Source organism: Scyliorhinus torazame, chromosome 8, assembly GCF_047496885.1.
Source record: "Scyliorhinus torazame isolate Kashiwa2021f chromosome 8, sScyTor2.1, whole genome shotgun sequence".
NCBI lineage: Eukaryota > Metazoa > Chordata > Chondrichthyes > Carcharhiniformes > Scyliorhinidae > Scyliorhinus > Scyliorhinus torazame.
Window position 1 is genome coordinate 239573421 of NC_092714.1, and position 25149 is coordinate 239598569.

Here is a 25149-nt window from a genome sequence, read left to right on the forward strand (position 1 = left end):
AAACTGCTGATCGAGTAACTTACTGCCCTGTTCCTCTCCCTACTGTTGTCACTGTCTTGTTCTCCTGGGGTTTTTGTCAGGTTGCTGTCTAATTCAAGTCGAACGCCTTAATATGTAAATTTGGGATCCTATGATATACATGTAATCCTCTAAAGTCTGTTTGCCATTGTAGGACCATACTGGATGGTGTGTGCGGTGAGTGCAGTTTCAGCTGACAATCTAGTTAAGAGGAACTAGTAGCAAGGTTTTATGGTGTGTTTGTGAGACCAGCAGGAGTAGGAGTGCTGCTAAAAACTCTATAAAACTAACCTGGGATGCTCTTGCTCCAGGTTCCTCCCCCATCTCTCCATCTTGTTATTTGATCCTCGCACCAGCGACAAATCCTTCAGCCTGTAAACTAAGCCTCATCATCCAATATAGCAACAGGAAACAGAGGTAGTTTTAAGTATTCTATGTTTGTATTGTTGGATATTAGAAATAAGGGACAGATTTATGTAGTTTGATTTAGTGTATCTGTGTATGAAAAGGTTAAACTCTAGTTAGATTCATATTAAACAAAGATGTTTGCCTGTTTTTGTGTTTTGATTTCATTTCATTTCAAACTGTGTCTATATTGTGCTTAGAGAACTTAGGGCGCGAAAAGCAAACAGAGCTTAAATGAAGACTGGCTGTTGCTCAGTAACCAGGGGCCACCTTTAAGTTAGAAATGACTTTAGAGGTTAATTTTAACACAAGACAGTAGGAGCTTAGCAGTTAGCGAGGAAACAGCTCTCACAGCCCTGCCAGAATCAGAAGCAGAAGCAGGACAATGGAGTAATGGGAAGAAAGCAGGTACCAGAAACTAAACAACACGGGCGGGATTCTCCGTCTTGCCAGTCCCATTGTCTGGCATGTGCCCCCCCCCCCCGCCAGCAGCGGGATTTTCTGTTCCCGCAGCCGGCCAATGGGATTTCCCATTGTGGGCCACCGCCAGCAGCAGGAAACAAACGGGCCAATGGAACGGAGGATCCTGCTGACGGATAATCCTGCAGCAGATAGTTCTAGAAACCAGAGAATAGAAAGAGAGGTCCCAGGAAGACTGAATCAAGGGGACAAATGGAATTGGAATTTGAACAAGGCACTATTCATTGCAATTTAAGCAAAAGGCAGAGAAAGTGCTGTGAGTTAAAGAGACAGCTGCAGTAACCAGATTTAAATGGGGAACAGCTCATCAGTGGAAAATCAAACATTTGGCAACATCTTAATACAGCCTATGAAGCAGTAGTGTTCTATTGGCATGGCTGAGTACTTGAGAAATTGTGTGGAAGCTTGAATACACGTGGCAACTCAAGGCAGAAGAATATTGAAAGGAGAGTTGGAAATCCTGGAAGTGGATCCTTGCTGAAAATGGCCGAGGAATGCGTTGTTTGGAAAAATAATTGTGTATTTTTGAGTTTGGAGATACTCATGTGAAGGCTGGAGTCCAATGAGAACTAGTTAGTTCTCAATGTAATAATCATCTGAGAGGGTCTGAGGAGAAATCCAAAGAAGTTAGATAAGGTGCCATCTGGCACTTGGTTTCAGAGTGGAATATGTCTGACCTATTGGTTTACAGGGATTGTGTATTTACTCAGAACATTATAGTGTAAGATATATTTTGCAACCTCTGTCATCCTTAAAACCGGCGTACATTTGTGAACTTGTAGGCGGGGTGAAGGAGTAAGTATTATAGTTTCACGGTAATTTGTTTTTAAATCCAGTTGTTATAAGCTAATTGGCAGTCCTGTGACTCTGCTCATCCATGTTTTCTAAAATAAAAAGTAAAAGTTACGGTCATTTGAGCCAAGTTTCCATTCCGGGACCTTCTCGTCAAGTGGTAACATCAACGGAAATCATAAAAATAGTAGCAGAAAGAGCCAGCAAGCTGCACCAAGGTGTTCATTTTCTGCCAAATGCTGATACAATTGTATGCCCAACAGTTGTGCTCTGCCTGCTGGCTGCCCACCAAGGGAGATCTACCCCACTGTGTTTACAGCATTGATTTATAAGCATTATTATTACCATTTTCTCTCTGTATGGACCAATATGGACCAATATGAACTCTTCTGGTTTCTCTTCTGGAGTCTGGTAGCTTAAACCAGGCAGACTAACAATTAGAAATACTTTGTAAATGGAGCATGTTTTAGTTTCATTGCTTATCATTTGTTATCAGGAAGAACTCCGCAGGTAAGCAGTGTTATAGACTGGATATTTATGAAATGTATCCATTCAAAGCAGCTTCCACTTACAAGCGATGATATTTCCATATCGATTCTTTGAACGGTTTTCCTCCTTCTTGGCAGTGTCCCAAGCTGCTGACTGTCCTTCTGGCAAACCCTGAAAAGCAAGGAACGGCGGTTGTTTGGAAGGTTGCTTTTGATAAATAAACTGTAGTTTGCATTGAATACAGAGGGTGCCAAAGCTTTCGTAACACTTTAAAAAAAGGCCCTGGCAAAAAATAGTTTCACAGGAAAATGTTTGGTTTCTGTAGCTTATCAACAGTAGACTATTGACAACATCTCTGTGAAGTCCGCAACAAACAGTTCCGATAGGAAAGTGAATGTGGACTTATGCGTGAAGCACCAATTAAATTCTGGATGTAACAAAGCTGGAAAATGTACAACTGGAATGAATACAAATTAACATTCGAAAGAGAAAATGTTGGAAAATCTCAGCAGGTCTGGCAGCATCTGTGGGGAGAGAAAAGAGGTAACGTTTCGAGTCCGCTGACTCTTTGTCAGAGCTTTGACAAAGAGTCATCGGACTCGAAACGTTAGCTCTTTTCACTCCCTAGAGATGCTGCCAGACCTGCTGAGATTTTCCAGCGTTTTCTCATTCATTTCAGATTGCAGCATCCGCAGTAATTTGCTTTTATCCACAAATTAACATTCGACAGGAACCAAAGTTGCGTTTCATCAGAGACCTTAGATACACATCTAACAATTTTTCAGAATTATATTTGACATGGTAGCATTTTATATTTTTTACATTTGTGAGAATCTAGCTCAAGTCAAATATTATTCTATTATCCTGAAATTAAACTACGGATATCAGTACACAAACGTAGGAAAGGCCAGGATGGACCCTGGAATCCACCGGACCACTTGTCAAACCTAATATCCTTCAATAGCTCACTTAAATACTCATCCAATTCTACTTTAATCTTTCACAATATCCAAGCCACTGGAAGCCTATTCCACATCTCTGCAACTCTCAACCTGAAAAGTATGTGCAGCAAATTCCTTTGGGATTCTGCTGAGCTCCAATCATAAAGAGGCGGGAGGTAGGATTTGCAAACCTTCTGCTGCATGGACGGGAACTATTATCAGGGGTAGAGCCAATGGGAGTGCACTTGGATGCCTCGAGAGTCATTACTTCACCCGCTTTTGGAATGCAAAATAGGTCAGTGACTTTCTCCCAGTAGCAATCACTGGCAGATTGCCACTCCGTAGGGACTTGCCTTCGCTGGAATTTCTGCTGTCTCGGCTGGCTTTCTTCACTCAGGCTGGGTGAGACAGGAACAGGGAGCAGCTTCAGGGATCCCTCAGCATGGTGTCAATGGAGCACAAAGAAGGAGCCCCCCCCCCCACACTTTTTATGGCACTAGCTGCCATAAAGCAGATGAGTTTAAAGGGACTATTGAAAGGGGGTAGGTGAATTTCAAAGGCAAGTGATTGGACTGTGGGGGTAAGGGTTTAGACATTGACGGACGGGGGCGGTGGTGTCGGCTCAAATCAGATGGGGGGAGTCAGAATCAGGGGGTGGTGCTTGGTCGGGGGGCGTGTGTGTGGAGGGGGGAGTGTGTGTGTGTGTATGGGGGGGGAGGTCGGGGTTGTGGGCGGTGTCCCTTCCAGGGCTCGGAGTGGGTTTTTAAAATAGCTATTTTAAGTTAGAATTTATTTTTTCCTTCTAACTCTTTCCGAGTATCTATGAGGGTAAAACTGTGTGAAATATCTGAAGTTAGTGATTTAACTCACTTTGTCAAATGGTTTCCAGCCCAGCGCAATAGTCCAGGGGAAATTAGCCCATATGTGGGAACTTCCAAGAGGAATTCCCCAGCACATTATTGGGGTACCCTCCAAATACCTCATAGGGGAGCCTGGAAGTTATGGTCCATTTATTGTAGGTTAGAGTATCCAGTGAGATGAGGTGTATCAGCATCTTGATGGATATAATTTAGCTAGAGAAATGGATGGAGGCTGGGTTGAGGTTAATTTCCTAAACCCAAAATATTCTTATTGACCTCTTACATTGGGGTCAAGGATACATTGATGCAAATTACCATTGGGCACTACCACAATGGCAGGTTAACACTGGGGAAGGGCATGTGGGTGCTTATTTGCTCAATTATACTTAAATGTCCTTTTCTGACTTCGACATGGTCATTTCTAGACGTTGTCAGTAGGTTCATTTCTGACGTGATTAATCTAAATTTCCTCTTCTAAGGTTATGTGATGCTGGCTTTATTTGTTTGTAACAGGGCTTTTATTCTTGTAATAAGAGGCTTTATTGATAATAAATAACTTTAGTATCAAATTAATATAGGGTGGGATTCTCCGGCCTCCCATCCTCGTGTTTCTCGACGGCAGGAGGCGGCATGGCGGTCGCAGGTGGTGGGATGCTCTGCTCCTGCTGCTGTCAATGGGAATTACCATTAAAACCACCCCACGCCGCCAGGAAACCCATTGGCAGGAGTGCGCTGCCGGCCGGACCTGAGAACCCCGTCACCAGCCATATTTCTTTTTTTCAGCTTTTGCAGAATAAGAGACCCATTTGTCATTTTTATCATGCCTAAGGATTAATTACCTTCAACAAACAAAGGACAATGTTATTTTGGACATGAGCTGTTTGCAGTGCCTACTTACAATAACTTTCACTTTTGTTATTCTAGTCACAAAAATACACAATATTTAAGGCGCTGATAGTCACGGATGCTTTTGAGGTTGAAATGGGTACACCATGAGATACTGTCCCTATTTGGATGATAATAATAAAGAAGACGAGCATGCTGTAATGTCCAGAGACAGAGATACACGTTAAGACCCATGTAAATGGAATATTTAAAAAAGGCAATATTTATGAAGTGTTACTTATCGGATGATTGCTTTCTGAGAGGAACAGATTTAATGGTTTGTAAAATTGTGAGGAATATTGAGGAGTTTTATATTTCTCGGTTCTCCAATGTCTGAAAGCTGGCTTCTGGAAAACCTGATCCATTTCTAAAAATTCTATGATTTCCCCCTGTCTCCCATTTCCTAAAATTCCCCTCAAAATTGGCTTTAGCGAAACTGCCTTTAGTCCCTCCATCTCTCTCTCCCTTTTGCCCTCAACCCTTAGCCTTTATGATAAAAAGATCACATTTAGAATAAGGGTAATGGAATACTGGTAAATTGGAACTCATTTAGTGTTTCACTGTATTTCAGCAGTCAGCTACAAGGAACACGACAATGTCATTTCATCAGAAAGTCAAAGGGATTTAAACCAATTCTAATACAAGGAATGAAAGATCAGAAGTGTACTCAGGATTGTTTCATTCTCAGTTCACTCTGTGGAATACAAATGCTTAGAACAGATAAATTTGTCTATCGGGTGATAGATGACACAGAATTGCAAACTCCAAAGATAATTCTCTTTGATGGATTGGAGCTTCAATCTGTTGCGGAGCAGGTATTGATGACATGAACTCTGTATGTTTATCAATGAGTGTGATAATGTGTTTATCCAAGTGTCTTAACTTGGATTCAATTAGACTGAAAAATTCCAACCCCTGAGAACACGGTTGTAGAGCTTTGGCAGAGTATCAAGTTGGGAAAGATCTCTCAGCTGCCAGGTATCCACACAATTTATGTGCGATTGTAAAGTTTGACTATAGAGGTAGTGACGTTAAAGCATGATTGCTTCCTGTCCCATATATCCTGGCAACAGTCTGGATGTATTTGGGATGGATGTAGTTCTGGAACGTGAAGGAAATTCTATTTTTGTGAAAATGTATTTTAATTAGAGTTTTTGCATTTTTACAATTAACAAAACAAACCCTCAAAACTGGTACAGTATAGCATGAATATTTCACCATATATGAATACAGGAAAAGACAGGATAGCAATATAGATGGTTCAGCCTAATTATTATGCCCGTCGCTTCTAATTATACAGAAAAAGGACAAGCGAGAGAATGGGGGAAATAAACATGACAATAAAAACATGGCAAAATGGTCCACACCCTCACACACAGCATGTTAACGGCAGTGTTACATAGCTTATGGAGAATCTTGCAGGAGCAAGTCAGACATTGCAGAACGTATTTATTTGAGCTGGGGGCCCCATACTTTTAGAAATGCATCCGATTTGGATTGGAGGATACATTCCATGATAATTCTATGCCGATTCCGCACTTTTTCGCTAATCCAGGAGCAGAGTGCTGAAAATTTTTGGATATTATGCAACCTTTTTTCATTAGCTTCAATTATCTTTCTATCTGGGAGCCCCAGAATTACGAACAAAGGATTAAATTCTAATATTGACCGGACATTTTCTCAAGCACTTTTAAGTACACCAGACCAGTAGGAGTAAATTTTGACACAGGGCCAAACACATTGGGCGGGATTCTCCGGTCCTGACCACGAAGATTGGGAATCCCGATTGGGCGGAAAATCCTGCATCGACTTGGGCAGCAAACCCATCCGGTCCCGCTCCGCTGGCCAAAGCGGGCTTCCCGCTGGCGGGAACATGCAAACGGCTCATATGCATTCATTTGAAGGCGATCAACGGTCTGGAGGCCCGAATCAACCCCCCACCCCCCGCCCCCCACCCCGTAATGCTCCACCCCTCCTTATACTTTTATTTTTAATTTGTATTTTCTTTCCCTTTCCACATCCCTTTCCCCTCTGTGTTGTTTGCCTGTGTGTGTGTGTGTGTGTGTGTGTGTGTGTGTGAAGAAAGTGGGGCGAGTTAGGAAGGAGGGGTTTAGAAAGGGGTAATAGATAGTTACATTTTCTGTCCGTTTAATTATAATCCTGTTCATAATATAAGGCTACTTGTGTTGTAAAGTTACAAACCTGGTGACTGTAGTTTATTGTGCTCAACCATGGATCTCAGGTATTTTAAATAAAATCTAATTTCACATGTGCTCAGACTCCAGGTCAAATGGGGTGGAATTGACCGCATATTAGCCCAGGGTGTCGTGACACTTTAAACTGTTGACTGCTGCTATTATCAGGGACATGCTCTGATGTCACCTGATCATGTAGATATCCATCTACCCTGCCCACCTGGAAACCCTGATGTATCAGTAGTATAATCAAGGGGATGGGTGTGGTCATCATCAATCACGGGACCGCCAGGTGTTGGGACTCCTTATTGCACTTTGAAGTGGGAAGCTGCAATTTGGCTAATTTTAGGCGAAATTTCTTTTTACATTAAAGAACTCGGCACCACATTAATTTCCTTTAGGACTTTGGCAGAAAGCAAGAATGGCAGCATCTGCAAAGAATATAATCATCAAGACAGCGTATTCACCTGAATCAATGCTATCCTACCTAGCCATGATATCGGTAAGGAGGACCAACAATGTATGTCCCACTTGATAGGTGTAAGTAAGGGGGGGATGTTTCCACCGTACAAATGATTTTATAACCTGGGAAAAGGCTAAATCTACCCACCACATCAACAATAGAAAGGACAGAAACGTCCGGCTTAAATACAAACAGCAACACACTACCCGCATAAGAGTAATTTATTTTGCTTTCCTCCACTGAATAACCCAATTACCAAAGGATCATGTCTAATTGCCTCCACTATGGGCTCAATAGTTATTACTAACAACAGCAGGGATAATGGGTAAACCTGCCTCGTCCCTGGCTGGAAACTAATATTGTCAGATCTGTAACCTCTGTAAGTACTACCCCCAGTGGACTTGTATAAAGCACTTGTTTCTACTTAACAAACTCCCCTTCCAGCCCGAACCTCTGCAGCATATCAAATAAATAATTCCATTCCACCCGGTCAAAAGCATTCTCTTCAGGATTTTTACCCGCCTTCATGAAGTGACTGAGGCAGCAGATCTGCCTCAAATGAATGGTTATACATACCAATCAATGGATTTGTCAGCAGGTCTTTAAATTCCTTATAAAATTCACATCTGAAACCATCAGGCCCTGGGATGTTAACAGATTGAAGCTCCCTCAGGGCAAGAGCCACCTTCCCACTAGAGATGGGAGCATTCAGGATCAAATTTGGTCCTTAGAAATGGTTGGGAGTTTAAAGGAGGAGAAAAAAACCTCAATGTGTCACTGCAACCCCAGACTCGTCGGTTTTATATAAATTGGCATTCAAGTTTTAAAATTCCTTGTTGATATCCTCTGCCTTAATGAAACCTTGGGAGTCCAGCACAGAGGGAATAGCCCTAGAGTGTGTCCCCTTCCCAGTAAGAAAAGCCAGGTGTCCACTGGGCTTGTTTCCAAACTCATATGGCTTTTGTTTGGCATTCATCTCTTTCAGCACGAACGGCTAGGATCCCTCTCATACTCCCTCTCTGTTTCAGCCAATTTCACCTCCAACTGATACTAGCATTTTACACTTTTTGTTGGCCATATACGAAATGACCAAACCCCTACCATAAGCCTTGCAAGTTTCCCACAGGATTGAGGGGCTTACATCAGAGAGGGAACTGATGAGTAGAAGAGATAAAATTCAGCCTTAAAGCATGAGATAAAGTATCTCTGATCACAACGTATCAAATCCCCAGGATCTAGCCGTGATCAGAAATCACAGTGCTACCTATGCAGCAGGAATTCACTGAGAGTAGGTTTGTTTTTGGCATGAAAAAATAGTCAACCTTAGTATGCCATTGTTGGAGAGGAGAGAAAGAAGCTGTGTTTTCCACATATCTAAGTGCCCTACCTCCTCGCAAACTGATGGGAAAGCCTTTGCCTGCTGGGTGGGGAGATTCCTAGTTACTGGGAGTTTGTCCATCAAGAGTTAAGAAAATAGTTGAAATCCCAACCTATAAATGAGCTTTGATTCAGCAAAGTCCATGAAGATTTTAGGAACAAATCAGGTGAATAATTTTGGGGACCATAGACATTCATTCGTGAGATATTTTCCCCTCGCAATAGCCCGTGACAATCCCCTTATCCTTCACACAGTTCTCCATTCTAAAAGGTACATTTTTATTGACTAACATTGCAACCTCTCAGCTTGAGAATGAGGCAACAAATACCTTCTCCACCCAGTCCCTCTTCAATTTTAGGTGGTCCTCGTCATCTAAATGAGTTCCTTGCAATAAAGCTATGTCAACTTCTACCTTTCCAATGTTTTCCTTTGAATAGAATGATGTACCCCTGTACATTCCAGGAGCTAAGTTCCAAAGTACCAACTGCCATTGCTTATTCAACCAAAGAGAAAATAGGATATTGGTCCAAAAAGAAAAAATGCCTACAAGCCGGAGATTTTCGCACCTTGATCAGGCATGCACCAAAACATACTTCCCCCATCTCCAATTATACCAGGAACGCCATTGACATATTTTAAAAGGATATGAGACATGTCTGTACCTTTGCAGGCACCAGTTAATGATCCTTTAACACCAAAATAAAAAAAATACAAAAAATACACAAAGTTGTGAGTTCGAAGGGGGTATTCCTTACCAAATGTAAGGACCAGTAGGATTATACCTACAGACTTTCCATCATTACACAACGAAGGGGCAGCACGGTGGTGCAGTGGTTAGCACAGCTGCCTCACGGCGCTGAGGTCCCAGGTTCGATCCTGGCTCTGGGTCATTGTCCGCGTGCACATTCTCCCCATGTTCGCGTGGGTTTCGCCCCCATGACCCCAAAAGATGTGCAGGGTAGGTGGATTGGCCACGCTAAATTGCCCCTTAATTGGAAAAAATGAATTGGGTACACTAAATTTAAAAAAAAATTACACCAACAAATCTTTCCCTTCAAAAAAGAGGAGGTAAGATATAACACAATAAGGATGAGTGCTGACGGCCCTTTCTGCATTCTAACCCCTTCCATTAAGACTTAAGCCACTTGCCCACTGGCCAGCAGTGGCACTACTCATATTCATCATGATTAAAGCAAAGCAGACCACAATGCAAATACTACCATTAGAAAGATATGGATAAGAAGAGAAGATGGATATCTATTACACAGCCTTAATACCATACAACCTGCACAGTGCACACCTTAACTAGAAGGAACAAGCTGAAGGACGTTTTCCATTCAAGATAAATGGAAGCCCCTGACATTCGTAAAGATAAAACTCTTGTTGTAGGGTACAATTACTAAATCATCCCTATCAGCATGATAAATAACACCGAATCAGGAAGTAATTATAAAGATGAGAGATAGAGCCCAAAATTTACAATGAATTGCAGATTGTTACTCAAATCATTCTGTTCCACGGAGCTCACAAAGGCCATGACCTTAGCCGGATTCTCGAACGTCTTACAGAGTTGTCGGATATCACCCTCAGTGTAACAGGATGTAGCAGGGCATATTGCACTCCGATAGCCTTCAGCCGTTTTCTAGCTTCATCAAAGGCCTTCTGCCTTTGTTGTATCGCCGCCAAGAAATCTTGGAAGAATGAGAGCTTTGCTCCATCCTCGAGCAAGGCTCCAATACGTCGAGTTGCTTCCAATGCTCTTGGGTGATTTCCGAAGTTATGAAAATGCATAATTACAGGCCGGGAATGTTGATTGTCCTGAGGCCTAAAGACAGGATACGATATGCTCTTTCCAATTTAACATGCCCAGCTTTCGTATCCAGATTAAGAAAACGTGGTACCCAGCTCTCAAAGGATTTAACTGGGAACTTACCCTCAGATCCTTGTGGTAAACTGACAACCTGGACAATTTTCCTCCGACCTTGATTTTCTAGATCATCCAGGAATTCTGACATACCATGTCGCTGCTTTTCCAAGGATTGTAAGCAGGCCTCATCTGAGGAAGTTGCATTTTCAACACGAAGGATTCACTCCCCGGCTTCATCAAGCTTTTTGCCAGTATTCTGCCGTTCTACAGCAGCAAGTTCTATTTTTGAACTGATCCTGCTTTGTGCTAAAGCTTGGTGATCAGTTTCTGCAAAGATGTGTGACACAATTCATTACAAATATAGTGGCTTTGGACTATCTAATCTGTCCAGTGCAAGCTCTGATGTTATATCAGACTGTTTGAAACAGAAAGTTATATTCCTCTGGTGAAATACTGAACATATGCTCCACAGTGGCAAAATCCTGTCATAGCTGACAACTTCAATGTATTAAATGGGAGTGAATTCATCAACCCAAGTGTAAGACAAACTGGAAACCCAGTAAATCCATCGGGCAGGATTTACCGGCATTTCCTGCTGGCGGGATCTTGTGGTCTTGCTTCAGTACGAGCCCCTGTGACGGGACGGGGGAGCCACACAAAACGCCCTGCCAGTGGCGACCAGCAGCTCCAACCCCCCCCCCCCCCCAACCCAACTGCAAGAAAATACAAGGGTGGGTGGGGTGGAAATCCTGCCATATACTATATTACAAATTAGCTCCTGGTATAGAGCTGTGTGTGATGGGGATACATATTCAGTGCGCATATGTCTCATGATTTTCAAGTCATTGAAATTACCTCACAGAGCTGTACTCCAGGCTTTGAGAAAGATGAACACCCTGCTCCATTTTGAACCAAATTGAACAAACTCAAGTGAGAGATTAAGTGAGATGGGGCTATCCTTTGTGTGCACGGCCTTTCACCAGGCCATTTGAATTTCTGGCAAGATTGAACTTGAGGCAGTAGGTATTGTCCGTAGCAAAGTACACCACTACCTGAGCATCGGAGATAAGGGTATTTCAACATCATCAGCTTGACAGGCGTGAGGCAATAGAGATGAATAGGTACATCCTGTGATCCTGTTTCAAGTCAGTGTGGTTTGGAATTTTAGTGTAACACTGTTGTGGCCCAATTTCTGACTCGCATTCCCTTTGAGCATGGCTGGGAGTACAGATTGCTGCATTTATGTTTGAAAGAAAAGTAACAATGCTGGAACTTTGTATCAAAAACAGAAAATCCTGTGAATATAAAGCAAGGAAGGTTAGCATTTCATGGAAAAAAATAACCTGATGCGAATACCATTCAAGTTCAAAGGCCAGAGTTGGGTACTGGGGGCGGGGCGGCGGGGGGGGGGGCGGGGGGGCAGGTTCCAGCCTTCTCTGCCTTCCAACAGATTCAAATGCACTTCATCGCCGGAGTAAAAAATATGGGGCGAGGTCATCTGGCTGTTCATACCACGGGATCTCCCAGTCCCACCGACGGCACTACCCCGCCACAGGTTTCCCAGCGGCGTGGGGGGCGGATTCAATGGGAAATCCCATTGTCAGCGGCTGGACCAGAAGATCCTGTTGCCATCCAAAGGCGGGCCACCTCCCGCCAACGAGAAACACGCCGCGGGGAGGCCAGATAATCTCGCCCGTGGAGTCTTACCTTTAACCCTCAGTTTAATTCAACAAAGCTTTTCCAATGTACTGGACAGCATTTGTTGAATAAGTGACCTTAATGAGAATTGAATTGATTGAGCTAGCTGTAATAATGCATGTTAAAAGAAAGAATACTCAAACGTTCAGGATTATCACTATGACAACAAAAGACTTGCATTGAAAGCATCCCTTCAGGTGCAAAGTAGTGTGTTCTATTCTGCTGAAGTATGACAGATATAAACTCATAAAAAGGAAAACTATCTAAAAGATTGCTATATCTGTCAATGGTAATTTAAAATTCCATTTTAATTGTTTTGTTCAAATCTGTACATTTATTGATGTAATGGAACTACTTTTGCTATATACTCTGGCGGCATCTCACACTCTTTTAATTTGTTCATGACACATAAATCTCATTGTAACATAATCAAGTCTTTTGTTATCAAAAGATACTCTGAGTAATCCCTTTTTTGGGTCCCTGATTAGCATAATGATGAACTTCCATCCAAGTTAGCAGATAACAAATAATGGCAGACACTTGCAAATCCCTGTTTCATGGGCCGCATTGCACCCCACTCAACACAGGTAACAATGAACGTGGGTGGCACGGTGGTTAGCACTGCTGCCTCACAGCACCAGGGACCCTGGTTCAATTCCGGCCTCGCGTGCCTGTCTGTGTGGAGTTTGCACGTTCTCCCCATGCCTGCGTGGGGTTCTCCTGGGTGCTCCAGTTTCCTCCCACAGTCCAAAGAAATGCAGGTTAGGTGGGTTTATGGGGATAGAGCGGGGTAGTGGGCCTAGGTTAAGGTGCTCTTTTGGACGATCGGTACAGCACCAATGGGCCAAACGGCCACCTGCACAGTAGAGATTCTATGAAGTTCAGTCCATTTGGTCTGACTGTTCTGGCGATTTGAAGCTGGAAATTAAATCAAGTCAATCCTAGATTTTCTGGCACTGACTTTCCATGCGGCAGCAATAATTTGGCAGTCAGGCCGAACAAAGGCATGGAATTCTGGAACTGCTGTCAATTTGATGAGTTTATATCCCACAGTAGCAACAACAGGTGGACACTTCATATTACTTTACAGAGCTTCAATCATGAATGCAGTTTCTGCCATTCTGGTATGCAAGGGCTTTAAGTATAGGATGGCCATATTAAATTAGTGTAATGTTCTGTGATAACCCATATCCTGCAAGTACAGAAAGGGAACATAAATATAAATGTAAATATATTTTGTCTATTTCTCAACCGTTTTTCCTTTTTTCCTCCTAGTTATAATTAGGTTTAGATGACACTTCTATCCATTGAGATAAAGGGCGCGATTTAGCGGACTGAAGTTAAAGTCTGCTGAGCGTCGCTTTTAGAGGGGTGTTTCTCAGTGGCTGCAGTGCTGTGAAACTTCCCACAATCTGTGATGATATGCATAAAGCAATTCTGTATATAATATTATACACAACCTCTGACCAGCAGGTGGCAGTATGGCAGTGTAAGTCCATCATGTGGCTCTGTGCCTTGAGGAAGTTAGGAGTAAGTCGGGTTGGTGGATAGACGTATTTTGCAGTAGCTCTATAATAGTTAGTTAGTGTTAGTAGTTTGTTATTTATTTATTGAAGTTATCTGTGCCACACAGTTGTTTCACAGTAAATTATTTAAACTAGATGTTCTGTTGTTCATCATTCATATCGGCAAGTCTACAGAACATGACACAATCCAATGGTACTTTGCCATTATTTTTGGCCCTGTGGAGATTCTCTCCACCGGGACCACACTTAAGAGCACATAAAGCTGAAGCTCGCTGTGGTGAATGTATTCACCATAATATAAGTTGTCTGTATAGTACTGTGGCCTATGGCCAGGGAATGGTAATATGATCTCCTTACATGTATTGTACTGGAACCCTGGTGGGCTCCGCCTCTGGCTCCGCCCCCTCCGGGGCGGTATATAGATATAGATATAGAAACAATATAACTCATTGTTACAGCAGTCACAGGCAGGCAAGTTCTTGGATAATAAAACCTATGTTCACTTGTTCTCATCTTCTTGTAGTGAATTGATGGTACATCAATTTATTATCCAAAGACATCACTATGGAAGCCGCTCTGAAGCCTGATAAACTGGAACTTGACGCATGAGCAGCAGAAGCTAAGTAAATCTTCTCCCACTGGCTCTGCCGTTTTGAGGCCTACCTCGACTTCTCTGAAATGTCTCCCTCCGACGCCCTCACATTGCGCGTACTCCACGCCCGGGTGAGCCACTGAATCTCGGGTATGATTGAGGACGCAGTCACGTACAAAGCGGGGATCGCGATTCTAAAGAAACAGTTTGTGAAGCCCGTGAGCGAAGTGTTCGCGCGGCACCTTCTCACTATCCGCCGTCAACGCGCCGGGGAATCGCTGGACGAGCATCTAGAGAACCTGACACTACTTGCCCGCAACTGCAACTACAGGGATGTGAAGGCCATTGAGCACATGAAGCTGATGATCCGGGACATCTACGTGGCTGGGCTCCGGTCTAACTACGTCCGGCAGCGACTGCTGAAAACGGGGCCACTGATCAACAGGACATGGTAAAACTAGCCACCTCGTTAGAGGTGGCCTACCAGAGCCTCAGCGCATTCCCGGCAGACCCAGCGAACCCCTCGTGGGCACCACAGACGCGGCCTTCACCAGACCCGACTACGTCCAAGGCCTGGGCCGTGTGGCTGCCCGTTCAGCCCGGGGGACCGTCTTGCTACTTCTGCGGTCAGGGCCAACACCCCGGCAGTGTTGCCCAGCCCACACTGCGACATGTAGCGACTGCGGCAAAAAGGGACATTTTGCCAGAGTCTGTCTGGCCCGATCCAAAGCCCCAAAGTCAAAAGCTTACCAGGCCCGATCCATGAACTCACAGGCCCACAGACCTCACAATGTGGCTGCGTGCCTGCCGGTACCGCCCCCTTTAGACGCGTCATCCACCTTGTGCAGCTCGTGGGGGGCACCATCTTTAACTCAGCCTCACACGTGCGACCTATGGGGGCAGCCATCTTGGTCACCATCTTCAACTCAGCCCGACACTGCGACTCGTGGGGGCCGCCACCTTGTGACCCCGATACCTCAGATCACACAGAAGCTCGGCGCAGTCACCCTCGACCAGTCGCGGCCAAAACATCTGAAGAACTCGATGATGGCCGTCTGGGTCAATGGGCGCGAGACCCCCTGTCTTTTCGACTCCGGGAGCACAGAGAGCTTCGTCCATCCCGACACGGTAAGGCGCTGCTCCCTCCACATCTACCCCGCGTCCCAGACAATCTCCCTTGCCTCCGGATCCCATTTAGTACAGATCCGGGGGTACGGTGTTGCGATCCTCGCGATACAGGGCGCTGAGTACGCCCATTTTAAACTGTATATCCTCCCTCACCTCTGCGCCCCCCTACTGCTTGGACTCGATTTCGAATAAAGTCATCGAAGCCTGACCCTAAAGTTCGGCGGACCCTCACCCCCTCTCACTGTATGTAGCCTCGCGACCCTTAAGGTCACCCCCACTTCGCTCTTTGCGAATCTCACCCCCGGCTATAAGCCCGTTGCCACCAGGAGCAGGCGGTACAGTGCACAAGACATGATTTTTATCAAGTCGGAGGTCCAGCGACTCTTGAGGGAGGGGGTCATCGAGGCTAGCAACAGCTCCTGGAGAGCACAAGTGGTGGTTGTCAGGACCGGGGAAAAGAATCAGATGGTTGTGGACTACAGCCAGACCATAAACCGGTTCACGCAACTTGATGCCTCCCCACTCCCCCGCATAGCGGAGATGGTTAACCTGATCGCACAGTACCGGGTGTTCTCCACGGTAGATCTGAAGTCTGCCTACCACCAGCTCCCGATCCGCCCGGAAGATCGCCACTACACTGCTTTTGAAGCAGCCGGACGACTCTTCCACTTCCTCAGGGTCCCTTTCGGCGTCACTAATAGGGTCTCGGTCTTCCAGAGAACGATGGACTGAATGGTGGACCAGTACGGGCTGCGGGCTACATACCTGTACTTGGACAATGTTACCATCTGCGGCCATGATCAGCAGGACCACGACGCCAACCTTCAGAGGTTCCTCCAAACCGCCCAATCCCTCAACCTCACATATAACAAGGAGAAGTGCTTTTTCCGCACAACCCGGCTAGCCATCCTCGGCTATGTCATGGAAAACGGGGTGCTCGGGCCCGGCCCCGCCCGCATGCACCCCCTCATGGAACTTCCCCTTCCCCACAGCCTCAAGGCCCTCAAACACTGCCTGGTGCTATTCTCCTATTATGGCCAGTGGGTCCCCAGCTATGCAGACAAAGCCTGTCCACTTATCAAAGCCACTATATTCCCCCTGACGGCTGAGGCCCGCTCGGCCTTCAGTTGCATCAAGGCTGATATCACTAAGGCCGCGATGCAAGCGGTGGACGAGTCCGTCCCCTTCCAGGTAGAGAACGATGCGTCAGACGTTGCCCTGGCTGCCACCCTCAACCAGGCGGGCAGGCCAGTAGCCTTCTTTTCTCGAACCCTCCACGCCTTCGAGATTCAACACACTCTGTCGAGAAGGAAGTGCAAGCCATTGTGGAAGCTGTGTGGCATTGGAGGCCACACCTAGCCGGTAGGAGGTTTACCCTCGTCACTGACCAACGGTCGGTAGCCTTTATGTTCAACAACGTACAACAGGGCAAAATTAAAAACGACAAAATCTTGAGGTGGAGGATCAAACTCTCCACCTATACTTACGATATCAAGTATCGTCCTGGGGAACTCAATGAACCCTCAGATGCCCTATCCCGCGGCACATGCGTCAGCGTGCAAGATGACCGATTTCGGGCTATCCACAATGATCTCTGTCACCCGGGGGTCACTCGGCTTATCCACTTTATTAAGGCCCGCAATCTGCCCTACTCCACCGAGGAGGTCAGGGACATGACCAGTGACTGCCAGATCTGCGCGGAGTGCAAACCGCACTTCGACCGGCCAGACAAGACCCACCTGGTAAAGGCCTCCCGGCCCTTTGAGCGCCTCAGTATCGACTTCAAATGGCCCCTCCCTTCCACCAACCGCAATGTATACTTCCTGACCATCATTGACGAGTACTCCCGCTTCCCCTTCGCTATCCCATGTCCCGACATGACCTCGACCACTGTTATAAAGGCACTGCACAGCATTTTCACCCTGTGCGGTTTCCCTGCCTACGTCCACAGTGACCGGGGCACCTCTTTCATGAGCGATGAGCTGCATCAGTACCTGCTCAGTAAGGGCATCGCCTCGAGCAGGACTACGAGCTACAACCCGCAGGGAAACGGGCAGGTTGAGAGGGAGAACGCAACAGTATGGAAGGCCGTTCTTCTTGCCTTTTGGTCTAGAGGTCCTCCCCAATGTGCTCCACTCCAATAGATCGCTCCTCTGCACAACCACGAACGAGACCCCTCACGACCGTTTGTTTGTCTTCCCTAGGAAGTCCATCTCCGGGGTCTCGCTTCCATCCTGGCTGACAACTCCGGGACCCGTCCTTCTCCGGAAGCATACGAGGAGCCATAAGACTGACCCCCTGGTCGAGAGGGTCCAGCTGCTGCACGCCAACCCCCAATATGCCTACGTCATGCACCAAGACGGACAGCAAGATACGGTCTCCCTCCAGGACCTGGCGCCCGCTGGTTCCCATGTCAACGCGTCCCCCTCCACTGCCTACCGCCACCCTCCGAAACCCTAATGCCCGTCTGGGGCTCCTGTGCTGTCCCGCGCCTACACTGCTGCCATCCACTACCCCCCTTGCCTACCACCACCCCTCAACCGTCGCCAACATGCCGGACCGAAGCTCCAGACAACACGCTCTTGGAGTCAACAACTACAATGCCCATACCCGCCGCACCGCCAGAGCTGAGGAGGTCCAAAAGAACAATCCGGCCTCCAGACAGACTGAACGTACGATGACCCCACATCACCCCCGCTGGACTTCATTTTTAACAGGGGGTGAATGTGTTGAATGTATTCACCATAATATAAGCTGTCTGTATAGTACTATGGCCTATGGCCAGGGAATGGTAATATGATCTCCTTCCATGTATTGTACTGGAACCGTGGTGGGCTCCGCCTCTGGCTCTGCCCCCTCGGGGGCGGTATATAGACCTGCCGCCTGTGGGTGATGCTCATTGTTACAACAGTCACAGGCAGGCAAGTTCTTGGATAATAAAGTCTATGTTCACTCGTTCTCATCGTCTTGTAATGAATTGATTGTACATCACTCGCAAGCAGAAAAGGTTCCTTGGCCCAGATCGGAGCACCATTTTGTCTGGCAGCTCCAATCTTCCCCACAACCCTTTCAGGGCCCCCACTGCTTTTTTGACCAACTCCTCACCCCGCTAACCTTGGGGAGGCCCTGGGGAACTCCCTCACCGCCCCCTTACTTGGCAAGCCTCCCATTCCCCTAAGCCTGACCCCTGCAGCGCTGACTTGGCACCTTGGCAGTGCCAGTGTGGCACTGCAGGGGTGTCCTGGTGGCACTGCCAGGGTGCCGAGCGACCAGGAGGAGTGCAAGGGTACTACCCTGCCCTGCCCCTGACCACCTGGGGGTCTTCAATTGCCTGGAGGACCCCCCCAGGTGCCATCACGACTGGTCCATGTTTCTGCGGACTAGTACTAAACGGCACCCTGGCAACGTCTCTTAGTGACGGTCGGTGAATCCCGGGATGGCAGATGAATCCAGTGTCCTGTATTTAAATGAGCCGTTACGCGAGGTCCAGATCGTGCTGTGCGGTGCGACTCTGGTGACTCGCGATCGGCCTGGCGGGGTGTGTGATTTGGGGCTCGCGCACTTTTGGCCCATTGTGCCCGCATCGGTGCCGGGTGCAGCAGGTTTCCTGAATTGTGCCCAAATTATTTGTTCCCCTATCATCAATACTACCAGCAATGGGATTTCCAGTGACAACCCTCTACTGAGCATGTTTTGAAGGATGGACGTCAGGCTGAGGTATGTGAAAGATACTGTCTGCCCACCCACAAATACACCATTGCATACAAAAAGTGGCACTGTATGAGAGGAGCTATGCCAGGGTGGTCAAAATACAGTGATGCCTGATTGCATCTTCCAAGCTGTCACAAATCTAATGTGAAGTTCATAGCATACTTACATGACATAAACTAAGGGAAGATATATTTTCTGTGATGTACATCAACAAAGAGATGCAAAAATAGAACTGTGCCATCTGTTGCAAGGAGACCTAGAGCTACCATGCAGCATTCGTGATATTAATGGTGGATTAAGCCTAAAATGTGTCTGCATCTGGCTGCAGGCATACTGCATACTGACCAATGGGGATGGTGCTGTTCTGGGATGCAGAGGACAATCCTCTTTATGAGCATCTTATGCAGCACTACTTCCACCTTAATTCACCTGCTCCATCACATGTCTCCAGGCACATTCCTGCACAATGGATTTCCTTTCCCTTTCCCTTTTCCCATGTCTTAGTCCCCTGCACCTTCAGCTTTGGAGATAGCTGAAAGTAGGTTTTGGTGTTTGCTGAAGCGTTGAGTTTTTAACCACCTCATGACACTCTCCGTTAATTTCCCCTTTAATTTCAATACCGCACAATTTTATGTTCCCACCATTAGAGTGCTCCTTAGACTGATGAGAGATTGTGTTACTTTAAAATATTTTTGGGGTCTATTGTGCTATTCTGTGAAACAGGCTTGTGTGTTCCTTCTCCTCACCCACTGGGACAAATTCCTCTAAGTTTCCCCCCTGAATTCGTCATGAACTTGCATCTTTCTCTAGTTTCTCTCCTAACTCTCCTTCTGCCCACTCTGAGCTGATCTTGTCCATGAAACCCACCTCCTGCTTCGAACCTATTCCCTCCAAACTTCTTTTTTTGACTCCGTGTTGGCCATATTGTTAATGGTTTCTCTCTTCAAGTACTGTGTTACTTCTCTTCAACTCTACCATCATCATCTAACCCCTCAATAAAACAGACAAGAAACAGGACAAATCCAACCTAGCCAATTACCGCCTTATCAGTTTACTCTTAATCATTAGCAAAGTGATGGAAGGAGTTATCAACAGTGCTTTCAAGTGGCATTTACTCACCAATAACCTGCTCACGAATGCTCAGTTTGGGTTCCACCAGGGTCACTCAGCTCCTGACCTCATTACAACCTTGGTTCAAACATGGACAAAAGAGCTGAATGCCACAGGTGAGGTGAGAGTGACTGCCCTTGACATCCAGGCAGCATTTGACCGAGTGTGGCATCACGGAGCCCTAACTAAATTGGAGTCAATGGGAATCAGGGGGAAAACGCTCCATTGGTTGGAGTCATAACTAGCACAAAGGAAGATGGTTGTGGTGGTTGGAGGTGAATCACCACAGCTCCAGGACATCACTATAGGAGTTCCGGGCAGCACGGTGGCACAGTGAGTAGCACTGCTGTCACACGGCGCCGAGGTCCCAGGTTCAATCCCGGCTCTGGGTCACTGTCCATGTGGAGTTTGCACATGCTCTCCCTGTTTGCGTGGGTTTTGCCCCCACAACCCAAAGATGTGCAGGCTTGGTAGATTGACCACGCTAAATTGCCCCTTAATTGGAAAAAATAAATTGGGTATTCTAAATGTAAAAAAAAAAATTTAAATAAATAAATAACTATAGGTGTTCCTCAGGGTAGTCCTAGGCCCAACCATCTTCAGTTGCTTCATCAATGACCTCCCTTCCATCATAAGGTCAGACGTAGAGTTGTTTGCGGTTGACTGCACAATGTTCAGCGACTCCTCATTTAATGCGGCAGTCCATGTCCAAATGCAGCACGACCTGGATAATATCCAGGCTTGGGCTGACAAGTGGCAAGCTATATTCGCACCACCAAAGTGCCAGGCAATGACCATCTCCCACAAGAGAGGCTCTAACCATTACTATCGCTGAATCCACCACAATCAACATCCTGGGGGTTACCATTGATCAGAAACTGAACTGGACTAGCCACATTAATACTGTGGCTATCACGGTAGGTCAAAGGTTAGGAATCCTACGGCGAGTAACTCACCCCCTGACCCCCCAAAGCCTGTCCACCATCTACAAGTTAGTGTAATGGAATACTCTCCATTTGTCTGCATGAGTGCAGCTCCAACAGCACTCAAGAAGCCCAACACCATCTAGGACAAAGCAGCCCGCTTTATTGCTCCCATTTCCACAAACATTCCATCCCTCCAGCACCGTCGAACATTGGCAGACGTGTGTACCATTTACAAGATGCACTGCAGTAACTCACCAAGGTTCCTCCTGTCATAATATACACACAAGTATGTGATGGTGCACAGACAGACAGTGAGTGACACAAAGGATGACCAATGAACATACAGAACACAGCAGCCAATCACCAGACAGGACACGGCCACTATATAACCAGGGGGCACTAGTTTTCCCGCTCTCTTGGGATGCAGCCTCTGAGACAGTCAGAGCCTGTGAGCACAACTAGAACATCCACCATGTGGTAGTAAGATAGTCTGGTCAGGTTAGCCTCAGGTCTCCAGTCAACTCAGCAGTGTCAACCCACAGTTCAAGCATGTTTAATAGTTAAGAGTTTAATAAAATAGAGTCGCATTTCTTCAAGTGTTGGAAGCCTGTCTCTCTCTCGGCTACAGTAAATGCAGTCCTCGCAGACCCAGCTTACCCAACACATCACCTCCGATAGCACCTTCCAAACACATGACCACTACCATCTAGAAGGACAAGAGCAGCAGATACCTGGGAACCCCACCACCTGGAGGTTCCCCTCCAAGTCACTCACCAACCTGACTTGGAAATATATCGTAGTTCCTTCACTGTGGCTGGGGCAACATCCTGGCACTCCCTCCTTAACAGCACCGGGGGTGTACCTACAGCTTAGGGTTACAGCGGTTCAAGAAGACTACTCACCACCACCTTCTGAAGGGCAACCAGGAATGGGCAATAAATGCTGGCCTAACCAGGGACTCCACATCCCATAAAAGAATAAAAAAGAGTAAGGGTTAAAAACCTGGGTTAGTGTTTAACTGCTAAAGTAATGTTTTAAAGAATCCTGGTTTGAAAGGCTGGGAACCAAGGGTGCAATTAAAGCATCGTAAAAAGCTTGGCCTAATGCAGTTTTTTGGGGATTAGGGGGGGGGGGGCTTCCCTGTGGAATTAATTAGATTTCAGCTTGGAAAATGATGCTATTACAGGGAGGAGCCAAGGTATCAGGCATTTTGCAGAAAAGCAGTGTTTAGTCGTGTGTTTGTTGGAGATGTGAGCAGAAGTCATGCACCTCACTTAAGTTAAAAGATTTGTCTGAGCTAGGTTAGCAGTTTATTTCCAAGCAGCTCAGAAGAATGTAATTAGAAGGTGAGCTGAAACAAGCTGAAGCAACTTTTGAAGAAATATAGCCAGGGTTTCAGCATGTTTCTGACAGGGTTCAGGTCTTTTCTTTACGGCCGTGTCAGAAGATGTTTCTTTCTCAAAGAACATCTGGGTAAAGCAGGTATTACTGAGGGTGAACTACTTTATCAGTGGATTGAGAGCTGAGATGTTTTTTCTTGTTGTTTGAGTGAGAATGAAGATAGCAGTTAAGGGTTACTGTACTCACTGTATTGATTAGCATTCTTGAAAGGGTAAACTATCTGTAAGCTATAGCGGTAGCACAATGGTTAACATTGTTGCTTCACAGCGCCAGGGTCCCACATTCGATTCCCGGCTTGGCCCGCTGACTGTGCGGAGTCTGCACATTCTCCCTGTGTCTGCGTGGGTTTCCTTCGGGTACTCCAGTTCCTTCCCATAAGTCCCGAAAGAACATTCTGAATTCTCCCTCAGTGTAGCCAAACAGGCGCCGGAGTGCGGTGACTAGGGGATTTTCATAGTAACTTCATTGCAGTGTTAATGTAAGCCTACTTTTGACACTAATAAAGATTATGATTATTATTTTTTGGTGTGATGTTAAATATATTTTAATACTTTTTGTTAGTAACAAAGTTTGTTTTAATATACCATATCCCTATTTTTCTTGAAATCATTCTTGGAGTAAGGTATCCTTTCCTCACAATCTTACAAAATTCAAATAGAATATTGGGATTTCTGTCCAGCATACTAGCCATTGTTGGCGTCTGGTCTGAGATCATAATAATTGTGTTATTTTCCATACATACGCTGATGACAACTACCCCTGACTCAACTCCACCTTTCTCAACTCTTCCATTGTCTCTAAATGATGACTGCTTGTCTGCCACCCAGTACTGGATGGGTGGCAATTTCCTTTAAATACATATTGAGAAGATAAAAGCCATTGTCTTTTTTTCCTGTCACAATCTCTTGTTCCCTATTCACTGGCAGATGTCTGAAGCTAGACAAGACTCTTTTTTTTGCAAATTTGATGTCCCGATAAGTGGTCTTAAGGGCATGAATTGGTCTCTGGGCAGGAAGGCAGTCCTTGACTCTTCTGACCTTGGACCTAATTGAGGGGTATCAGGGAGACAATGGGTTCTCCACCCTGAACGTTCTGACTCCAATTTCTGACACCTCTCTTTGCCTTCCAACACTTTCACATAGTGGGGTGGAAGTGTGTATTCAATTACAATTGTGCCCAATTCTGTGCACTTTAGGGAGCATGAGAAGGCATTGCAGAAGGTGCAGAAAAGATTTACAAGAATGACAGCAGGAATGAGAGACCTCAGTCACATTTATAGATTAGAGAAACAGGGGTGGTTCTCCTTGGTGAAGAGGAGGTTGAAAAGAGATTTGTTCGATGAGCGTTCAAAATTATACAGGGACTGGACAGATTAGGTGGGCACCTTTACCATTGGTGGAAGGATTGAGAACAAGAAGACACCGATTTAAGATGATTGGCAGAAGAACTGGGGTGACATGAGGGAAACCGTTTTTACCCAGCGAGTGGTTAGAATTTGGGAGGCATTGTCCTTTTTTCCTTCTTTCATGGGATGTGTATGTTACAAGTAAGGCCGGCATTCTTTGCCCATCCTTAATTGTCCCTGAGAATATTTTGGTGAGCCATTTTCTAAAACTGCTGCAGTTCACTAAGTTTGATGTTTCTCTAGCATGAGAGTGTGGTCACGGTAGATTCAATCGTGGCTTTCAACCTCAAAGTGGACGATGACCTGAAACGAAAAGAATTGCAGCGCTGCTGGGAAAAAGCAGGAGATGGGACTAATGAGTTGCACTTGCAGGGAGCCAGCACAAATACAATGGGCCGAGTGGCCTTCTTGGTTGTAAGCATGCTACAATTGTACGGTCCTAAGTCCACCTTTGTCACTGTCACTTATATGGTCCCAACTGTGGCAGGGAAATCCTATTGGATGGATTCAAGTCTGGAGTTCTGGGAAAGCTGGGCACCGATTTTTGAGGCAATAACACGCTCAAGGACTTTGGCGAGGAAAGGGTGGTTGGAGATGAGCAAGGGGGCTATTAAAAAAAAGTTATTAAAATAGCGTACAGAAGCATGTCATTAAACATTCAGCCATTAGTACCACCAATAGTAATTTCCAAGCTAATGCCTGGAGTCCACTGCACATGACCTGCATCATATATTTCCATGCATGTGAAAAACAAATTAAAAATTGTTCTATTGCAGAGCAGTAGCCTCAAAGGAATGAACAATATCACCAATTTAACTGCTGGGGGTCTCATAACAGCAACTGGTCTCAGAGCATATTAGTGCGTAAGCTTCCTCTGGT

At 45.8% G+C, this 25149-nt stretch overlaps 1 protein-coding gene across 9 annotated transcripts in view; it reads right to left on the reverse strand.

Moving 5' to 3' along the window:
* Positions 1–25149, reverse strand: part of LOC140428486 (receptor-type tyrosine-protein phosphatase T-like) — a 1877905-nt gene that overhangs the window by 141447 nt on the left and 1711309 nt on the right. For all 9 annotated transcript variants that reach the window (XM_072515007.1, XM_072515008.1, XM_072515005.1 and 6 more), the window contains one exon: positions 2268–2355. In XM_072515007.1, coding sequence (XP_072371108.1) covers positions 2268–2355 — 88 coding nt within the window. The remainder of the gene's footprint in view (positions 1–2267; positions 2356–25149) is intronic.